Here is a 16907-nt window from a genome sequence, read left to right as displayed (position 1 = left end):
GTGTTCTGTCAGTGTTTCGTGGCTCATTGGTAGGAGATGTTCTAGAAATGAACTTTCAGCTGAGAAGTGTCCATGGAATAGCGATGACACACAGGGAGATAATAAAATGGACATATGGACCAAGAGCGGATTCTTCACGGACATCTTCATGGATGAAACACGGAAGGAGTTTCCACAGGTGTCAAAAAGACACAGAAATGTGAATGAGGCCTAACAGAAACTATTTACATCAAAAGAAACAACACCTCCAAGATAATTAATATCCCTATAAACTTTATCAATAAATCAGAGTAAAAAAAAATATAGTAATAAAAAATTCATGGGTTGGCAGCAGTGAGATACCTAAAGAGGACATTAGAGGGCGCTAAATATCAGGTCATTATAATCAGTAATGTAATAAAAAAAAAACTGTGTAATAAAAACCACTGTATTAAAAATAACTGGACTCCAATTAGAGTTGCCAATAAGTATCACATAGCGCCACACAGTAAGGGCTCATGCACACAAACGTATTTTCTTTCCCTGTTACTTCAGTTTTTTTTTTGCGGACCGTATGCGGTACCAATTTATTTCAATGGGTTCCGCCAAAAAAAGGAAGTTACTCCGTGTGCATTCCATTTCTGTATGTCCGTTCCGCAAAAAAATTGAACATGTCCTATTATTGTCCGAATTACAGACAGGACAGTAGCGTTCTATTAGGGGCAAGATGTTCCGTTCCACAAAATACAGAATGCACACAGACGTCATCCATATTTTTTGCAGGCTGCAAAATACATACAGTCGTGTGCATGAGCCCTAATACAAAAGAAAATAAAGATTAAATAGTAGTAGTATAGTAATATATATTGGTCGGTAATCTGTTTAATCTTTTTTTTCTTTTGTATTACTATGTGGCACTATGTGATACTTATTGGCTACTCTAATTGGAGTCCATTTATTTTTTAATACAGTGGTTTTTATTACACAGTTTTTTGAATTACATTACTAATTATAATGACCTGATATTTCAGCGCCCTCTGATGTCCTCTTTGGGTATCTGGTTGCTGCCAACCCTTTAATTTTTTTATTTCAATTTTATTTTACTTATTAATAAAGTTTATATGGATATTACTTATTTATGAGATGCTGTTTCTTTTGGTGTGGTAATGTGGAATACGCACCTTTACAATATTGTTTGCTGCTGATAGCTCGGTAGCTTTTTGGATTTTATTTTTACACAAACTATGTTACAGTGTTGTTAAACCTATTCAATTATGATTAAAGGGATTGTGTAATAAAAAATAAGCAAAGATTTTGAGGAGTTTATTAAGTTTTAATGAATCTTTTCCCACAAATTAATATTGTATATCAATCTGCTCAGCTTCTCCTACTACAGACTAGATTGCATTGTCAATGAGAAACGATCCCTTTAAAGGGATCTTGGGCTATTATCTGCAGTAATACACGAGTAGTACTGCAGATAAGGTGTAGAGATCGCCATTTTCTTTTTCTACTGCCGCCCCCCCCCAGTCCCCCCCACAGGGTTTAAAGAGGTTGTCCTGGCTTTTACTATTGATGACCTATCCTCAGGATAGGTCATCTGTAGTGCCCTGGAGCAGGGATACTGTGAAGTCTGGACATTTGCCCTTGTTTCCCCTATGCAAAGTTATAAACGTCTTACTTTATTTCACTTGAAAGGGTTAATGTGCACTGTTTAATACTTTGTAACTGCATTTTATATGTTGTTATATATATCCTGTTCATTATCACTGTATTTACAAGGCTCTGTCGAAAGGGTTAATGAATACTGAGAGACTATTAGGACTTTGAATGAGAAGCTGGTAATTTTCCACAGCTGCCATAGGGTTTAAAGAAGAGCCTGTTTTAGAGGGAAAAAGCCAGACTTGTTTACCATCAAAACCAGACAGTCTGATCTTTTGAATGTCTGGTTTTAACTCTGTTGTTATGTCTGGAAACTTGTTTTTGTCTGGAAAAACTGGTGTGTCATTGCCATTAAATATCACTGTAGCTCTAATGTAAGTCTATGACAAAAAGTGTAACATTGTATTTGTTTGTGCAGAGCTTCTCCACTCCACCCCTCCCACTAGAAGGTTCTAGAAACTGTATATAAGGAGAGCAGTTAGAGCCCTTAGTTTTCTGCAGTTAGGGACCAGTGCTTAGAGTGGAAGACTATGCCAGTCTGCATAAGTGACCAGAAGAAGACGCTGAGATGGGGACGCTGAGCCACAGACCATGGGTTAAAAGCCCTGTGACCAGGGAGCCACCCGGACTACTGAGCTACAGACCGTGGGCCCGTGGTGCATATAATGTTTTACAGGGTCAGCTCACCAGCAGGCCCTCGCATGTAATTTTTTACAGGGTCAGTTCACCAGCAGGCCTTCACCTAGAACCGGAAGAAGCCTGGTTGGCGAAACGGCATCAGGTGGAGGCGGCTGCAGAGTCATGTTCCCACATTTGGTATAGCTTGATGGTTGTGCTTTATATTACTCATGATACACGCTATTATATTGGTATGTACTGAGGTGCAGTGTGTTTTTACACCGCTGCGTATTACAACAGTTAATTTCTGGGTAGGTTTGCATGGCCCTGTTTTGGGCCTCAAATACCATTTATTGTGTATCATTGTGGTGAGAGCCGCAAGTGATTATTGAGTGTGGAGGACGGAATCTGCTGCCCCCTCCTTATCCTCCTTTAAGTTGATATTTGCTGCTATTCTTTTTACGAACTTTTAGCATGTGTATGTATAATACTCAATAAAGTATTATTTATTTGAGGTTTATTGCTGAATTTTTTGGTGGGTTAAAGTATACTGTATGTCACAGATATTTTTTGGATTTGCACACTTTACACTGGAGATGTGGTGCAGCTAATGTCACTGTCCGCAGCGGACACCGTCTACGGAAAAAGTCCACTGGATGTGAGATATTTTTGGGATGCGCACACTTAAGACTAGAGATGTGGTGCAGCTAATGTCGCTGTCTGCAGCTGCCTAACTATTGTACGCTATTTAGCACAGGATGCCCTAAAAATAGATATTGCTACCACACACAATAGGTCTTAGAAGGACTTTTGGGTCTGTAAAGTTTTAGCTATTTAGCGCAGGTTGCGCTAAAAATATAGATTGCTGCTGCCACACACAATAGTCCTTAAAAGGACTTTTGGGTCTCTGAAAAGTTTTGGTGGTAAAAATATTCTTAAATCACTCCCTACACTGTCTCTCCCTTCCTCAGCACAGCTCTCCCTGACTAAGAATGAGCCGAACACGTGTCATTGGTTGCTATATAGCACCCGATGACTTGTTCCGGCCAGCCAATCACTGTAATGCCAGCAGCCAACATGGCTACGGCATTACAGTGAGGGCAGTACTTACCTGCACGTTTATTGGCTGCATAGCAGCCAAGAAACGTGCGGGGCGGAAACTCGAGCATTACGCTCGAGCACATATGGTGTTTGGCCGAATACCGCCATGTGCCGAGCATCGAGATGCTCAAGCTGAACTGGTGTTTGGCCGAGCATGCTCGATCATCAGTAGTAAGCTTGGTGAGAAGACAACAACTGTTGGCGCATTTTTATAAAATGGAAGAAACACAAGATGACTGTCAATCTTCCTCAGTCTGGGGCTCCATGCAAGATCTCGCCTCGTGGGGTAAGGATGATTCCGAGAAAGGTCAGGAATCAGCCCAGAACTATACAGGAGGACCTAGTCATTGACCTGAAGAGAGCTGGGATTACATTCTCAAATATTACAGTTAGTAACACACTACGCTGTCATGGATTAAAATCCTGCAGGGCACGCAAGGTCCCCCTGCTCATGACAGTACATGTCATGGCCCGTTTGAAGTATGCCAGGACCTCCTGGATGATCTAGAGGAGGCATGGGAGAAGGCCATGTGGTCAGATGAGACCAAAATAGAACTTTTTGGTATCAACTCCACTTGCCGTGTTTGGCGGAAGAACAAGGATGAGTACAACCCAAAGAACACTGTCCCAAGTGTCCCAACTATGAAGCATGGGGCTGGAAACATCATACTTTGGGGGTGCTTTTCTGAAAAGGGGATAGGATGACTACACCATATTGAAGGGAGAATGGATAAGGCCATGTATTGCAAGATTTTGGCCAACAACGTCCTTCACTTCAATGGCCAACATTGAAGATGGGTTGCGGCTGGGTCTTCCAGCATGGAAATGACACAAAACACACAGCCAGGGCAACTAAGGAGTGGATCCGTAAGAAGCATTTCAAAGTCCTGGTGTGGCCTAGCCAGTCTTTAGACCTCAACCCAGTCGAAAATCTTTGGAAGAAGCTGAAACTCAATGTAGCCCAGTGACAGCCGCAAAATCTGAAAGATCTGGAGAAGATCTGTATGGAGGAGTGGGCCAAAATCCAAACTGTCAAAAACTACAGGAGATGTCTGACCTCTGTAACTGCAAACAAAGGTTTCTATAACAATTATTAAGTTCTGTTTTTCTATTGTATCAAATATTTATTTCATGCAATAAAATGCAAATTAATTATTTAAAAATGATACATTATGATTTTCTGGATTTTTTTTTTAGATTCTGTCTCTCACAGTTGAAGTGTACCTACAATAAAAATTACAGACCTCTCCATTCTTTGTAGGTGGGAAAACTTGCAAAATCCAGAAAATCCAGAAGAAAAAAAAGGAAAATATCATAGTATGACCACATGTTCAGGTATTCTGAGGCAGCTTTGGAAGCCAAAACCAGGAGCAGGGGCAGGCTGGAAACTTAAATTGGCCCTGGAAAAAAAATAACTAAAAGTGTCCCCATGTTAAAGGTGGGTCCAGAACCAAATACTACAGTGTAGCAAAACATAATACCAACAGTGCAGAAAAACCAGGGGAGGGCTGGCAGCCTTAGTCCTGTGGGGCAAATCGAGTCAAGTGGCCCATTTTTAGCCCCGCCTATTATTAAAAGCCCCTCCTACATATAATAGGCCACGCCCAACAAACTGTACAGCTGAAATTCTATTGTTGAGACCTGTCTCTACACATCATACGGAGAGGGGAGGCCTGTCCTGGCTGCACTGCCTGCTTCACATTATACAATAAACAGCAGGCTATAGCCAGGAAGCTCCTCCCTTCCCCGATCCTGCTCAGGGCTTGTGGTTCCCCCCACCATCTGCCACCCACCCGTGTACTGCTGCCCCCTTTGGCCGTCCTCACCCAGCTCTGAATCCTCCTTCTGCAAATGGCAGGGGGAGGAGCCGGAGCCTCTCCTCTCCTACATAGCGCCTCATACCTCTTACATCCAGTGATGTCACCTTTGTTGTAGACGTTCTCTTTCTTTATCTTCTCCATTCAGACCAGACCGCCATGATGATTTTTCAGCCATCTCCCGTCTCTGCAGAGACTGACAAACAGACATTAGTTTCCCACATTTCCATCATCTTCACATCTTCTGAACACCCTTTCCTGCCACCCCCAATACTATACTGCAGAAACAGCACCCCTGGGAATACTACTGCCACACAGATAGTGCCCCCAATACTGTGCCCGCTGTGCCCCCAATACTATACTGCAGAAACAGTCCCCCTGGAAATACTGCTACCACACAGATAGTGCCCCAATACTGTGCCCGCTGTGCCCCCAATACTATACTGCAGAAACAGTCCCCCTGGAAATACTGCTACCACACAGATAGTGCCCCAATACTGTGCCCGCTGTGCCCCCAATACTATACTGCAGAAACAGTCCCCCTGGAAATATTACTACCACACAGATAGTGCCCCCTTCAACAATTATTGGCACACAGTGCTCTAAAAAATAACTGCGTCCAGACACAAATAGTATAAAGATAATGTCCCCCAAAAATAATTGTGTTAAGCTGATACTATGCCAGGGTGCCCCCCAAAGTAACAGTGCTCCCCAAAATCCCACCAATAGAAATAATTCTCTGCCAGAGCACACTTAGTAGTAATAATGCCCCTATAGTGCCCATACTAGTAATCATGTTCCTCATAGCCCCCCAGTAGTAGTAAAGCTCTGCATAATACCTCCTAGTAGTAATAAATCTCCCTATAATATGACAGTACATGAAATACCCCCGCTTAGTGCCCGCAGTTGAGCTAATGTCCCCATAATGTATGCCAGTATAAAATACCCCTATATAGTGCCACAGTAAATGCCCTCATAGTGCTCCTCTCCCCCTTCCCCATAGTGTCCCCCATAATATGCCAGTAAAAAAAATGCCCCTTCTTAGTGCCCCCTGCAGATGCCCCTATAGTGCTCCTCTCCCCCATAATGTGCCAGTAAAAACTGCCCCTTCTTAGTGCCACCAGATGCCCCAATAGTGCTCCACTCCCCCATAGTGCCCCCAAATAATGCCACATAGTGCCGCTCTCTCCCCTATAGTGCCTCCCATAATGTGCCAGCAAAAAATGCCCCCTTAGTGCCACCAGATGCCATAGTGCCCCCATAATGTGCCAATAAAAAAAGGCCCCATTAGAGCCCCCACTGCCCCCAAATAATGGGCCTATAGTGCCAATAGATGCCCCATAGTGCCGCTCTCCCCTATAGTGCCCTCCATAATGTGCCAGTAAGAAATGCCCCATAGTGCCCCCCCAAAATGGGCAAGAAATAAATGCCCCCAGAGTGCCACCCCAAAAAAATGGGGCTGTAAGAAATGCCAGATGCCCATAGTGCCAGCTCCCCCCGCAAAGAAAAAACAAAAACAAAAAAAACACTAATACTTACCTCCATCAGCAGTGATGCAATGCAGGCCTCTTCCAGCTTGTGTCCCCCTCTGTGTGCTGCCCGGCTCAGGCGGCGCGATGATGATGACGTCTGAGCCGGCCTCTGATAGGCTGCATGCCTATCAGAAGAACAGGGAAGGGAGACGCCTCTCCCTCCTCCTGCCCCGCCGCAGCACAGGCATCGGTATCGCTGTCCTGAGGACGGCGATACTGATGAATATGGAGATGAGCGCTTCCATCTCCTACTGCCCCCCCCCCCCCCACCGGCAACTAGAACCAGGGCCGCGCCGCCTGTGGTGATCGGCGGTGCGGCCCTGAGGGATTAAAAAGATAATAATTATTATTTGTTAAAGACGGCCCAGCGGCCGTTTTTAACATGCTTTAGGGCAGCAATTGCCTCCCTGCCCCCCGTCCCAGCCCGCCCCTGAGCAAAACCAAATACCACAGTGCAGCAAAACATATGGCCACCCGTGCCAAAGTCTGAAACTGTTTGATCATCTCGAGGACAGATATACAGTTGAATTCAGGGGTTACCTGCAACCGCTGGCCAGATGTATGTGCCTGATGCTCCTACATTAATGCTGAGAGCATCAGATCTTAATATACATTGCTGGTGGCCATGAGAAGTGCTTGGTTGCCCCCCCCCCTCCCCCCCCAGGGCATCAGCCTACCAGGAAATTTTCCTGTAGGGTCTATGGCCAGTCGGCCCATGACCAGGAGTAAATTAAAAAAAAGTATTTTTTCCACATTTTAATAAATCTATGGGCCTAATTTCTAACATATGCCATTTTTTTTTATGTGAAAAAATATCTGCATGTTTGTGACTTTTTCAACACCAGTGGTGTTTCTCTGCTGTGGCAAGGGTGGTGAGGAGGCAGGGCCAACTGTCCTGCCACATTTATCATCTTTTATGCCAGTTTTCTGGCCCACTGGAAGTGCTCCTCATTATCATAGATCGTAATATACCACCAGTCTATGATAAATCTGCCCCTACATCCAAAACATTACTCCCGAATATCCCTCTTTTTGCACACTTGAATATAATTTATTGATGGTCATCAGATCTGTGTACCCAGGGGAGGGAGCAGTAGCCCGGTTACCTCTGGAGAGGTTCTTCACCTTATCTCGGTGTTGTGCTTGGTATTGCACAACCACTTTTGGTAGGGATACTCCTTATTTGCATTGGTCATATTTGGTGAGGTAATGCACTAGGGGACTTCACCTGTGTTTTCTTCTTTCAGTAATTGAGACAGACAAAGCAAAGTTCAGGAAAAAAGAACTAAACCTACGCCTGTTGGGGCAACAAATGTAACAGTTAAAAACAGTGGCACTGACTTTTACAGTTACAATTGGGCACACACCTTGGTGGTTACAGTCTTTAATTGGCACACAACTTGGATGCACATTCTCTGTCCACTCACATAGAAACTCACAGTAGAAATTTATGCAAGACCCCCATAAGCAAGCCACAGTCTTGGTTTCTAGTCACTTTTTTTAAAGTTGGAGTGGCACAGGTATCACCCACCGTGGTACAGGAACAAGCTGAAAGTGGTCTCCAAAATGTGCAGGATATACTTGCTCTTCTTCTCACTAGTCATGGAGGGCTGTACCTTGCAGGCCCAACTAAAAGCAGCAATCCTGTAGGGTGAAGATACTGGAAGTGGTTTGCAACCATTGAGCAGGATTCTCAAGACCTCTACCCTTTCAGCAATAAACTCTCAGACCAAAAGGCATGTCATGAACTTCCTTAAAAAATACATTTTTTGAGACTGTTTCTTTAAAGGGATTCTGTCACCTCGTTTTAGCTTATAGAGATCACAGCTAGCATGTCCGCAATATACCTGTCCCATAGCACTGTGTGCTTTTATTGTATTATTTATATATGATTTTATATACAGGTCCTTCTAAAAAAATTAGCATATTGTGATAAAGTTCATTATTTTCTGTAATGTACTGATAAACATTAGACTTTCATATATTTTAGATTCATTACACACCAACTGAAGTAGTTCAAGCCTTTTATTGTTTTAATATTGATGATTTTGGCATACAGCTCATGAAAACCCAAATTTCCTATCTAAAAAAATTAGCATATTTCATCCGACCAATAAAAGAAAAGTGTTTTTAATACAAAAAAAGTCGACCTTCAAATAATTATGTTCAGTTCTGCACTCAATACTTGGTCGGGAATCCTTTTGCAGAAATGACTGCTTCAATGCGGCGTGGCATGGAGGCAATCAGCCCGTGGCACTGCTGAGGTGTTATGGAGGCCCAGGAGGCTTCAATGCGGCGTGGCATGGAGGCATCAGCCTGTGGCACTGCTGAGGTGTTATGGAGGCCCAGGATGCTTCAATGCGGCGTGGCATGGAGGCAATCAGCCTGTGGCACTGCTGAGGTGTTATGGAGGCCCAGGAGGCTTCAATGCGGCCTTAAGCTCATCCAGAGTGTTGGGTCTTGCGTCTCTCAACTTTCTCTTCCCAATATCCCACAGATTCTCTATGGGGTTCAGGTCAGGAGAGTTGGCAGACCAGTTGAGCCCAGTAATACCATGGTCAGTAAACCAGTTACCAGTGGTTTTGGCACTGTGAGCAGGTGCCAGGTCGTGCTAAAAAATGAAATCTTCATCTCCATAAAGCTTTTCAGCAGATGGAAGCATGAAGTGCTCCAAAATCTCCTGATAGCTAGCTGCACTGACCCTGCCCTTGATAAAACACAGTGGACCAACACCAGCAGCTGACATGGAACCCCAGACCATCACTGACTGTGGGTACTTGACACTGGACTTCAGGCATTTTGGCATTTCCCTCTCCCCAGTCTTCCTCCAGACTCTGGCACCTTGATTTCCGAATGACATGCAAAATTTGCTTTCATCCGAAAAAAGTACTTTGGACCACTGAGCAACAGTCCAGTGCTGCTTCTCTGTAGCCCAGGTCAGGCGCTTCTGCCGCTGTTTCTGGGGAATGCGGCACCTGTAGCCCATTTCCTGCACACGCCTGTACACGGTGGCTCTGGATGTTTCTACTCCAGACTCAGTCCACTGCTTCCGCAGGTCCCCCAAGGTCTGGAATCGGTCCTTCTCCACAATCTTCCTCAGGGTCCGGTCACCTCTTCTCGTTGTGCAGCGTTTTCTGCCACTCTTTTTCCTTCCCACAGACTTCCCACTGAGGTGCCTTGATACAGCACTCTGGGAACAGCCTATTCCTTCAGACATGTCTTTCTGTGTCTTACCCTCTTGCTTGAGGGTGTCAATGATGGCCTTCTGGACAGCAGTCAGGTCGGCAGTCTTACCCATGATTGCGGTTTTGAGTAATGAACCAGGCTGGGAGTTTTTAAAAGCCTCAGGAATCTTTTGCAGGTGTTTAGAGTTAATTAGTTGATTCAGATGATTAGGTTAATAGCTCGTTTAGAGAACCTTTTCATGATATGCTAATTTTTTTAGATAGGAATTTTGGGTTTTCATGAGCTGTATGCCAAAATCATCAATATTAAAACAATAAAAGGCTTGAACTACTTCAGTTGTGTGTAATGAATCTAAAATATATGAAAGTCTAATGTTTATCAGTACATTACAGAAAATAATGAACTTTATCACAATATGCAAATTTTTTTAGAAGGACCTGTATATGAGCCTGGTAAGGAACCCAAGAGGCTGTACTAACCTTCTTGGAGCCCAGCCACGACCCCTTGTGAACGAGCCCAGCACCTCTGCGACCTCCAAATCTCCTCCTAGCTCACAGTTAGATTGCCGTGATCTCGCGATGCGAGAGCTCGCGCATGCGCAGTGCCGGTATAGTGTTCCTTCCCTGTGCTGGCATCAGCCTCAGGGAAGGAACTGCGCAATTACGGCAATCTAACTGTGAGCTAGGAGGAGATTCGGAGGACGCAGACGGTGCTGGGCTCCTTCACAGGGGGTCGTGGCTGGGCCCTAAGAAGGTTAGTACAGCCCCTTGGGCGATCTAGCCGTGCATGTCCGCATCTCTATAAGCTAAAACCAGGTGACAGAATCCCTTTAAATACACCACATTATCACAGAGACTGTGAAGCACCCTTTTTTAGGAATAGGAACAGGTTTGGTGTTATTTTAAAGGTGTAATCGCCACTCTAACAACTTTCATCTTGTTTGTGTGGTGCCAAATCAATTAGAAGTATAAGTATGAGCGCTGCTACAACTTTCACATTGAGACCAGGACACAAGTTGGTTTTCATGGGAAAAAACTTCTCATCCTGCACTTTATTAAAGGGTTTCTACCACTTAGGTGTCACATATTTGGCTGTCAGACACTAGCGATCCGCTAGTGTCTGCTCTGGCCAACCATCCTAATATAATTGCTTTTGGGGCGGTGGTTTGGCTAAAAAAACTACTTTTATTAATATGCTAATGAGCCTCTAGGTGCTATGGGGGCGTCATTAGCACCTAGAGGCTCCGTCTACCTTCAGAAACGGCCGCCGCCGAGCGCGTCCCTCCAGCCCGCCCATCTCCTCCTGAATGCGATCCTCGTATGTATTCTGCGCATGCGCAGTGAATGTCTGATCGCTTCCTTGCTCAGACATCTCCACTGCGCCTGCGCGATGACGCCATAGTGCTCCGAGGACAGGCGCAGTGGAGATGTCTGAGCGGGGAAGCTGTCAGACATTTCCTGCGCATGCGCAGAATACATACGAGGATCGCATTCAGGAGGAGATGGGCGGGCTGGAGGGACGCGCTGGGGGCGGCAGTTTCTAAAGGTAGACGGAGCCTCTAGGTGCTAATGACGCCCCCATAGCACCTAGAGGCTCATTAGCATATTAATAAAAGTAGTTTTTTTAGCCAAACCACCGCCCCAAAAGCAATTGTATTAGAATGGTTGGCCAGAGCAGACACTAGCGGATCGCTAGTGTCTGACAGCCAAATATGTGACGCCTAAGTGGTAGAAACCCTTTAAAGATACATCCTCTTATATAGTGGGTATGAGGTAGACAAAAGGGTGTTACTTAAGAAAAGGTCATTGGCTCCTTACCTAGATGGTAGTGGTTCACCAACTTCAACCCTGAGTTTCTTGGTACATTTAAAAGTTGCAAACTAACTTTCATCCTCCCTCCCACAGTGATTTTAGAACATAGAGAAGATACATGAGGATCACATAGCTAAGTAGCTGCCCTCCAGTGGTCAAGTATGAATAATACAGGATTTATAAAAAAAAAAAAAATCTCTCACAAAGGAAATATACTTATATGAAAATCAAGAAGCAATGGCTTTAAAAAAAAAAAAGCTGTAAAAAATTATCCCTTTTTGGGAGCTGTTTCATGTTTGCTATATTGTCTAGGGTAGGGTTCCCAGCAGCTGTGGTACAGTATGGAACATGATGGACAAGTCAGTAGATATGTGACTGTGTAGGGGTAGTAGTAGCAGCAGCAGGGGTAGTAGTAGCGGCAGCTGTAGCAGTACAGTATAGAACATGATGGACAGGCAGACAACAGAGCCTGACCCAGTCTGAGCTAAACCCTGGCAAGTGCCTGAACCTTTGCACCTGAGAATGGATACATATCCACAAAGTGACCACGAACTTGTTTGCCCACTGAAGATGGTGGGTGATTCCCCAGCAGAAACATATTTGGACAATGTAAGGGAGACGATTTATCCAAGGTTTAGTTAAGGGCCATCGAGGGTGAACTATGGGTGAGTGGGGTAATCCTTTAAAAAGGTGGGTTCTCTGCAGAGGGATAGTGGCAATAATTTATGTTGATAACCCCACAGAAAGGACCGTGAAGAAACTCAACATAACACACACAACACAACCCGCTCCTTTTGTGCAGCCCCCACGCCTGTGGCTTGTCAGGATCTTGCTCTCAGATGAGGATGGCATCCATCCGGTCCATATAATGTCTTTGTATAATACTATTGGCCGGGCCCTAACAATAAAATCTTCTAGTCCTCATCCTTGGTGGGCCCATTCTGAGTTTGGGCCCCAAGGCATCAGCTTCTTCTGCTTTCCCCATAGCTACGCACCTGCTTAGAATCCATAGCCATATAACCATGCAATGCTGGTCTAGATAAAAATGGCTCTGAAATGCATGATGTACATATTGGAGAAGAATATTCTAACTATGGCCATGGGAGACCAAACTAATAGACACATTTTTATCCAGATCGACTGGCATTGGAGCGATTCACATTGCGATGGGAAGAGTGCTGCAACCACTGGATATACTGCCATAAGGTATGTAAACCCTCAGGCTGGATGGATAGAGTGAAGAAGAAAAAAGTCCTGATGCGCTTTCCATAAATCAGATACAATTTAAAAACAGTGGGTCTTTTTTGGACAAACACATGCATACATCGTTATAACAGTTCAAAGACAATGTGAACCTGAAGCAGACAGTCTTTGAGACACTGTGTAAAGGATGTATGCAATTATTAGTCAATAAAGAGGCATCTCCCAGAGACACAAAACCATCTTGCTGTCATCACCTTCTGGAAGTGGCTCCTTAAGAGTCAACGTCTGACTTTTAAACCAAATATCCATCTGCAGACAACTGTTTTGGGGTGTTTGTCCCTTATTAAAGAGGGAGAGGTGATTTCTCTCGGAGTACTGGGCACTGAGCATACAATGGCCCATTAAGAGGTGGTGATCACAGAAGGATCTCTGGCTAGTTGCATTCTGAAGGGTCTTAATTGCAAGTATGACCTAATTTTGCATTATTGAGATTAGAGGTATCCATATAAGTAGGCAGCTACGATGGTGAAACAGACTCTCCTTTCTGTACATATATGTGTATGTATTTTCATATATGTTGTCAAATATACACATATGTTTTTATTTTTAAAATGGCAGGTGCACTATTAGTGTAGCTTTAGTCCTCCACCAGGGTTCCATTTTTTTTCTTTTTTCTTGAAGTTTGATCGTGTTTAAACTTGCATCCAAACAGCCCGAAACACATAAGGGCTCTTTCACACCTGTGTTCTTTTCTTCCGGCATACAGTTCCGTCGTCATCCTAATGCATTCTGAATGGAGTGAAATCCGTTCAGGATGCATCAGGACGTCTTCAGTTCCGGACCGGAACGTTTTTTGGCCAGAGAAAATACTGCAGCATTCTGCGCTTTTTGCTCCGGCGAAAAATCCTGAACACTTGCCGCAAGGTCCGATCCGGAATTAATGCCCATTGAAAGGCATTAATCCGGATCCGGCCTTAAGCTAAACGTCGTTTCGGCGCATTGCCGGATCCGACGTTTAGCTTTTTCTGAATGGTTACCATGGCTGCCGGGACGCTAAAGTCCTGGCAGGCATGGTAAAGTATAGTGGGGAGCGGGGGAGCAGCATACATACCGTCTGTGCGGCTCCCGGGGCGCTTCAGAGTGACGTCAGGGCGCCCCACGCTCATGGATGACGTGATCGCATGGCACGTCATCCATGCGCATGGGGCGCTCTGACGTCATTCTGGAGCGCCCCGGGAGCCGCACGGACGGTAAGTATACTGCTCCCCCGCTCCCCACTCCTACTATGGCAACCAGGACTTTAATAGCGTCCTGGGTGCCATAGTAACACTGAAAGCATTTTGAAGATGGATCCGTCTTCAAATGCTTTTAGTTCACTTGCGTTTCTCCGGATCCGGTGTGTAATTCCGGCAAATGGAGTACACGCCGGATCGGGACAACGCAAGTGTGAAAGAGGCCTTAGTTGTGTGTCCATGCATTAGTATCTGATAGGTGGGGTCCGACACCAGCTGGTTGAGAAGGCATCGGTGCTTGCAGTAGTGTCGTAGTCTTCTCTCAGCTCACCAAGCACCATGCCGTACATTGTATAGCGGCTTTGCTTTGTATCTCAGGTAAGCTGCATTCACTTCAATGGGGCTGAGCTGTGCCTAGGCCAGGGGTGCACAACCCATTGCCTGTGGGCTGCGGGCAACTTGCAGAGCCACAGTTTGCGGCCCTTGAACTGCTGAACAGAAACACAGCTGTGTTTCTTCCCGGAGCGTGGCACGGTGCTGGATTACAGCTCCTGCTCTTGCAGTCTAGCAGGGGCAGGTGGAGTCAGACAATGTTCCAACGATGAAGATCAGAGGAACCTTAAAGTCTTAAAGTTAATTTTTATCTATTGGATGCTACCTTAAAAAAAACACATTATTTGTGCATTTAATACATTTTAATATGTAGCAGTCACAAAAAACAGTAGACACATAAGTAAGACCTCACACTGGTACATTAGGATAAAAACAAAAATGTTTTGACCACCAGAATGCTGAGAGGCAAAAACCCAAAAATATTTTTGACCTTTAAATACATTTCTACCCTTGAAAAATATTTTGGGTACTAGTTTCTGTGCTGGTTACTTTCTTAATATATCATTATCGTGATCGGAGTTTCAAATCTCCTGCATGGGTCCGTTCCGCAATTTTGCATCGCTCACCAGAAAAGCTGGAGTTGGACCCCCCACTAATCGGATGTTTATGACCTATCTTGAGGATATGTACTCCTGGTAACCCCTTTAAAATATAACATGGTTTTGGACTTTAAGCACCACCAGAGGGGACAAATTGAAGCTGGATTTATTTCAAGGTATGGGGTGACATAGGCATATTACATTGCAATTATTTACTAAATTAATGATGCCTGAAGTCCAAAAAATTGGTCTTTAGGGGTTAAAAATAGCTTCATGGAGACTGGAATAGAAGTAAAGGGCAGATTGTTGACTTCCAACCCGCTAGAAGACATTGTTTTGAGTTAATATTATGGTCACAGTCAGTGAGGGAATGGAGAGGTCCAGCAATGATCCTTGTACACTAGGCTGCGATATCATCCAACCTTCAGGCCATATACTTTAATTTTCTTTCTATCTTGGCCTACATCCCAACATCGAGTCATGATTCCTCAGCTCATTACTGGTGTCAACTTATGTGTCCGAAGCTATAAAAATAAGTACAAAAAAATTAGCGTTTATGCAGTATGTACTGTATACACTACTCACAAAAAGTTAGGGATATTTGGCTTTTTGGTGAAATTTATGGAACATGTAAAAATTCACGCTACAGTGATATTATATCATGAAAGTAGGACATTTAAGTAGAAGCAGCAATAGAGATTCTCTCATCCCAAAGAATTTATTGAAACAAAAGCCAACAACAATTTATGAGCCTCTACATATTGACTCCAGCAGCTGTTCCCTAATGATGTGACCTCGATGAGCTGGTGCATTGTCCTCCATGAAGATTAAATCAGTCCTGTGTTGTTCATACAGAGGCACAATGACTGGATTAATGATATTATTTAAGTAGTATGTGCTTGTCACTGGACCATTCACAAAGTGTAGGGCAGTTCTGTATTGACTAGACACAGCTGCCCACACTGTAACACCACCAAAGGCTCGTCTGGTGAAAACAGTGGCGGATGCATAGCGTTCTGCTTGACTTCTCCAACATCGTTGGTGGCCATCATTTCTGCTCAGCGTGAATAGACTTTCATCAGTGAACAGCACTGAGGCCCACTGGTCCCTGGTCCAGCGTAGATGCTCCCTGGCCCATGCAAGACGATAATGCCTGTGCCTGGTGGTGTGGTCAGTTATCCTCGCAGGTCATCTAGCATGCAGACCACGCAGATGTAAATGGTTTCAAATGGTCTAACGTGACAGTTGGGTGCCTGTCACCTCCCTAAAATGTGCCTGGAGTTGTGTAGCATTCATCATCCGGTTCTGCAAGGCATTGTTCACATGCACCTGACAGCAAGCTGCCTAGCAACAGCTCAGGCTGCTATACTGCCAATACAACATGTTGCCGGCGGCAACCACACGTGAGGTAACATACTTCAGCCCTCACCTGTGATTGACCACAAGACAAGACCGCAGGCAACTGCAAGCCCCCTCACACACTGTACTCACACAGAGCAGAGCTAGAGAGCAAATACTTACTGCTGGCCGCTCTGTAATTGTTCCGATCTGAAATAACAAAAGGAGATAGAATTATGTACAGAAAACTGAAGAGTAAATATATGCTAGACATTTCCTATAGAATCTGGCAGTTGTCAGGGGATGGAATATAATATGGCAACAAGAGAACAGTAGGTTCTTAAAGTTGATGTGTTGGATACAGGAAAAATGGGCAGTCGGCAAGTGTAAGAATATGAGCGACTGTGACCAGGGCCAAATGATGTTGTCTAGATGATTGGTCCAGATTATCTCCAAAATGTCAGGTCTTTTGGGGTGTCCCCACTATCCAGTGGTT

The 16907-nt window shown here is 44.5% G+C and overlaps 1 protein-coding gene across 4 annotated transcripts in view; it reads right to left on the bottom strand.

Moving 5' to 3' along the window:
* Positions 1-14821: 14821 nt before the first annotated feature.
* Positions 14822-16907, bottom strand: part of LOC122945953 (class I histocompatibility antigen, F10 alpha chain-like) — a 53728-nt gene continuing 51642 nt past the window's right edge. For all 4 annotated transcript variants that reach the window (XM_044305178.1, XM_044305179.1, XM_044305181.1 and 1 more), the window contains exons 7-8: positions 16595-16621; positions 14822-15597 (exon numbers count right to left, since the gene is read on the bottom strand). In XM_044305178.1, the coding sequence (XP_044161113.1) occupies positions 15584-15597; positions 16595-16621 (41 nt within the window). In that variant the 3' untranslated portion in view covers positions 14822-15583. The remainder of the gene's footprint in view (positions 15598-16594; positions 16622-16907) is intronic.

The sequence above is a fragment of the Bufo gargarizans genome, chromosome 9 (assembly GCF_014858855.1).
Source record: "Bufo gargarizans isolate SCDJY-AF-19 chromosome 9, ASM1485885v1, whole genome shotgun sequence".
NCBI classification, from domain to species: Eukaryota; Metazoa; Chordata; class Amphibia; order Anura; family Bufonidae; genus Bufo; species Bufo gargarizans.
Note: the sequence above shows the minus strand (reverse complement) of the source record. Positions and strands in the feature narration are given on the sequence as shown.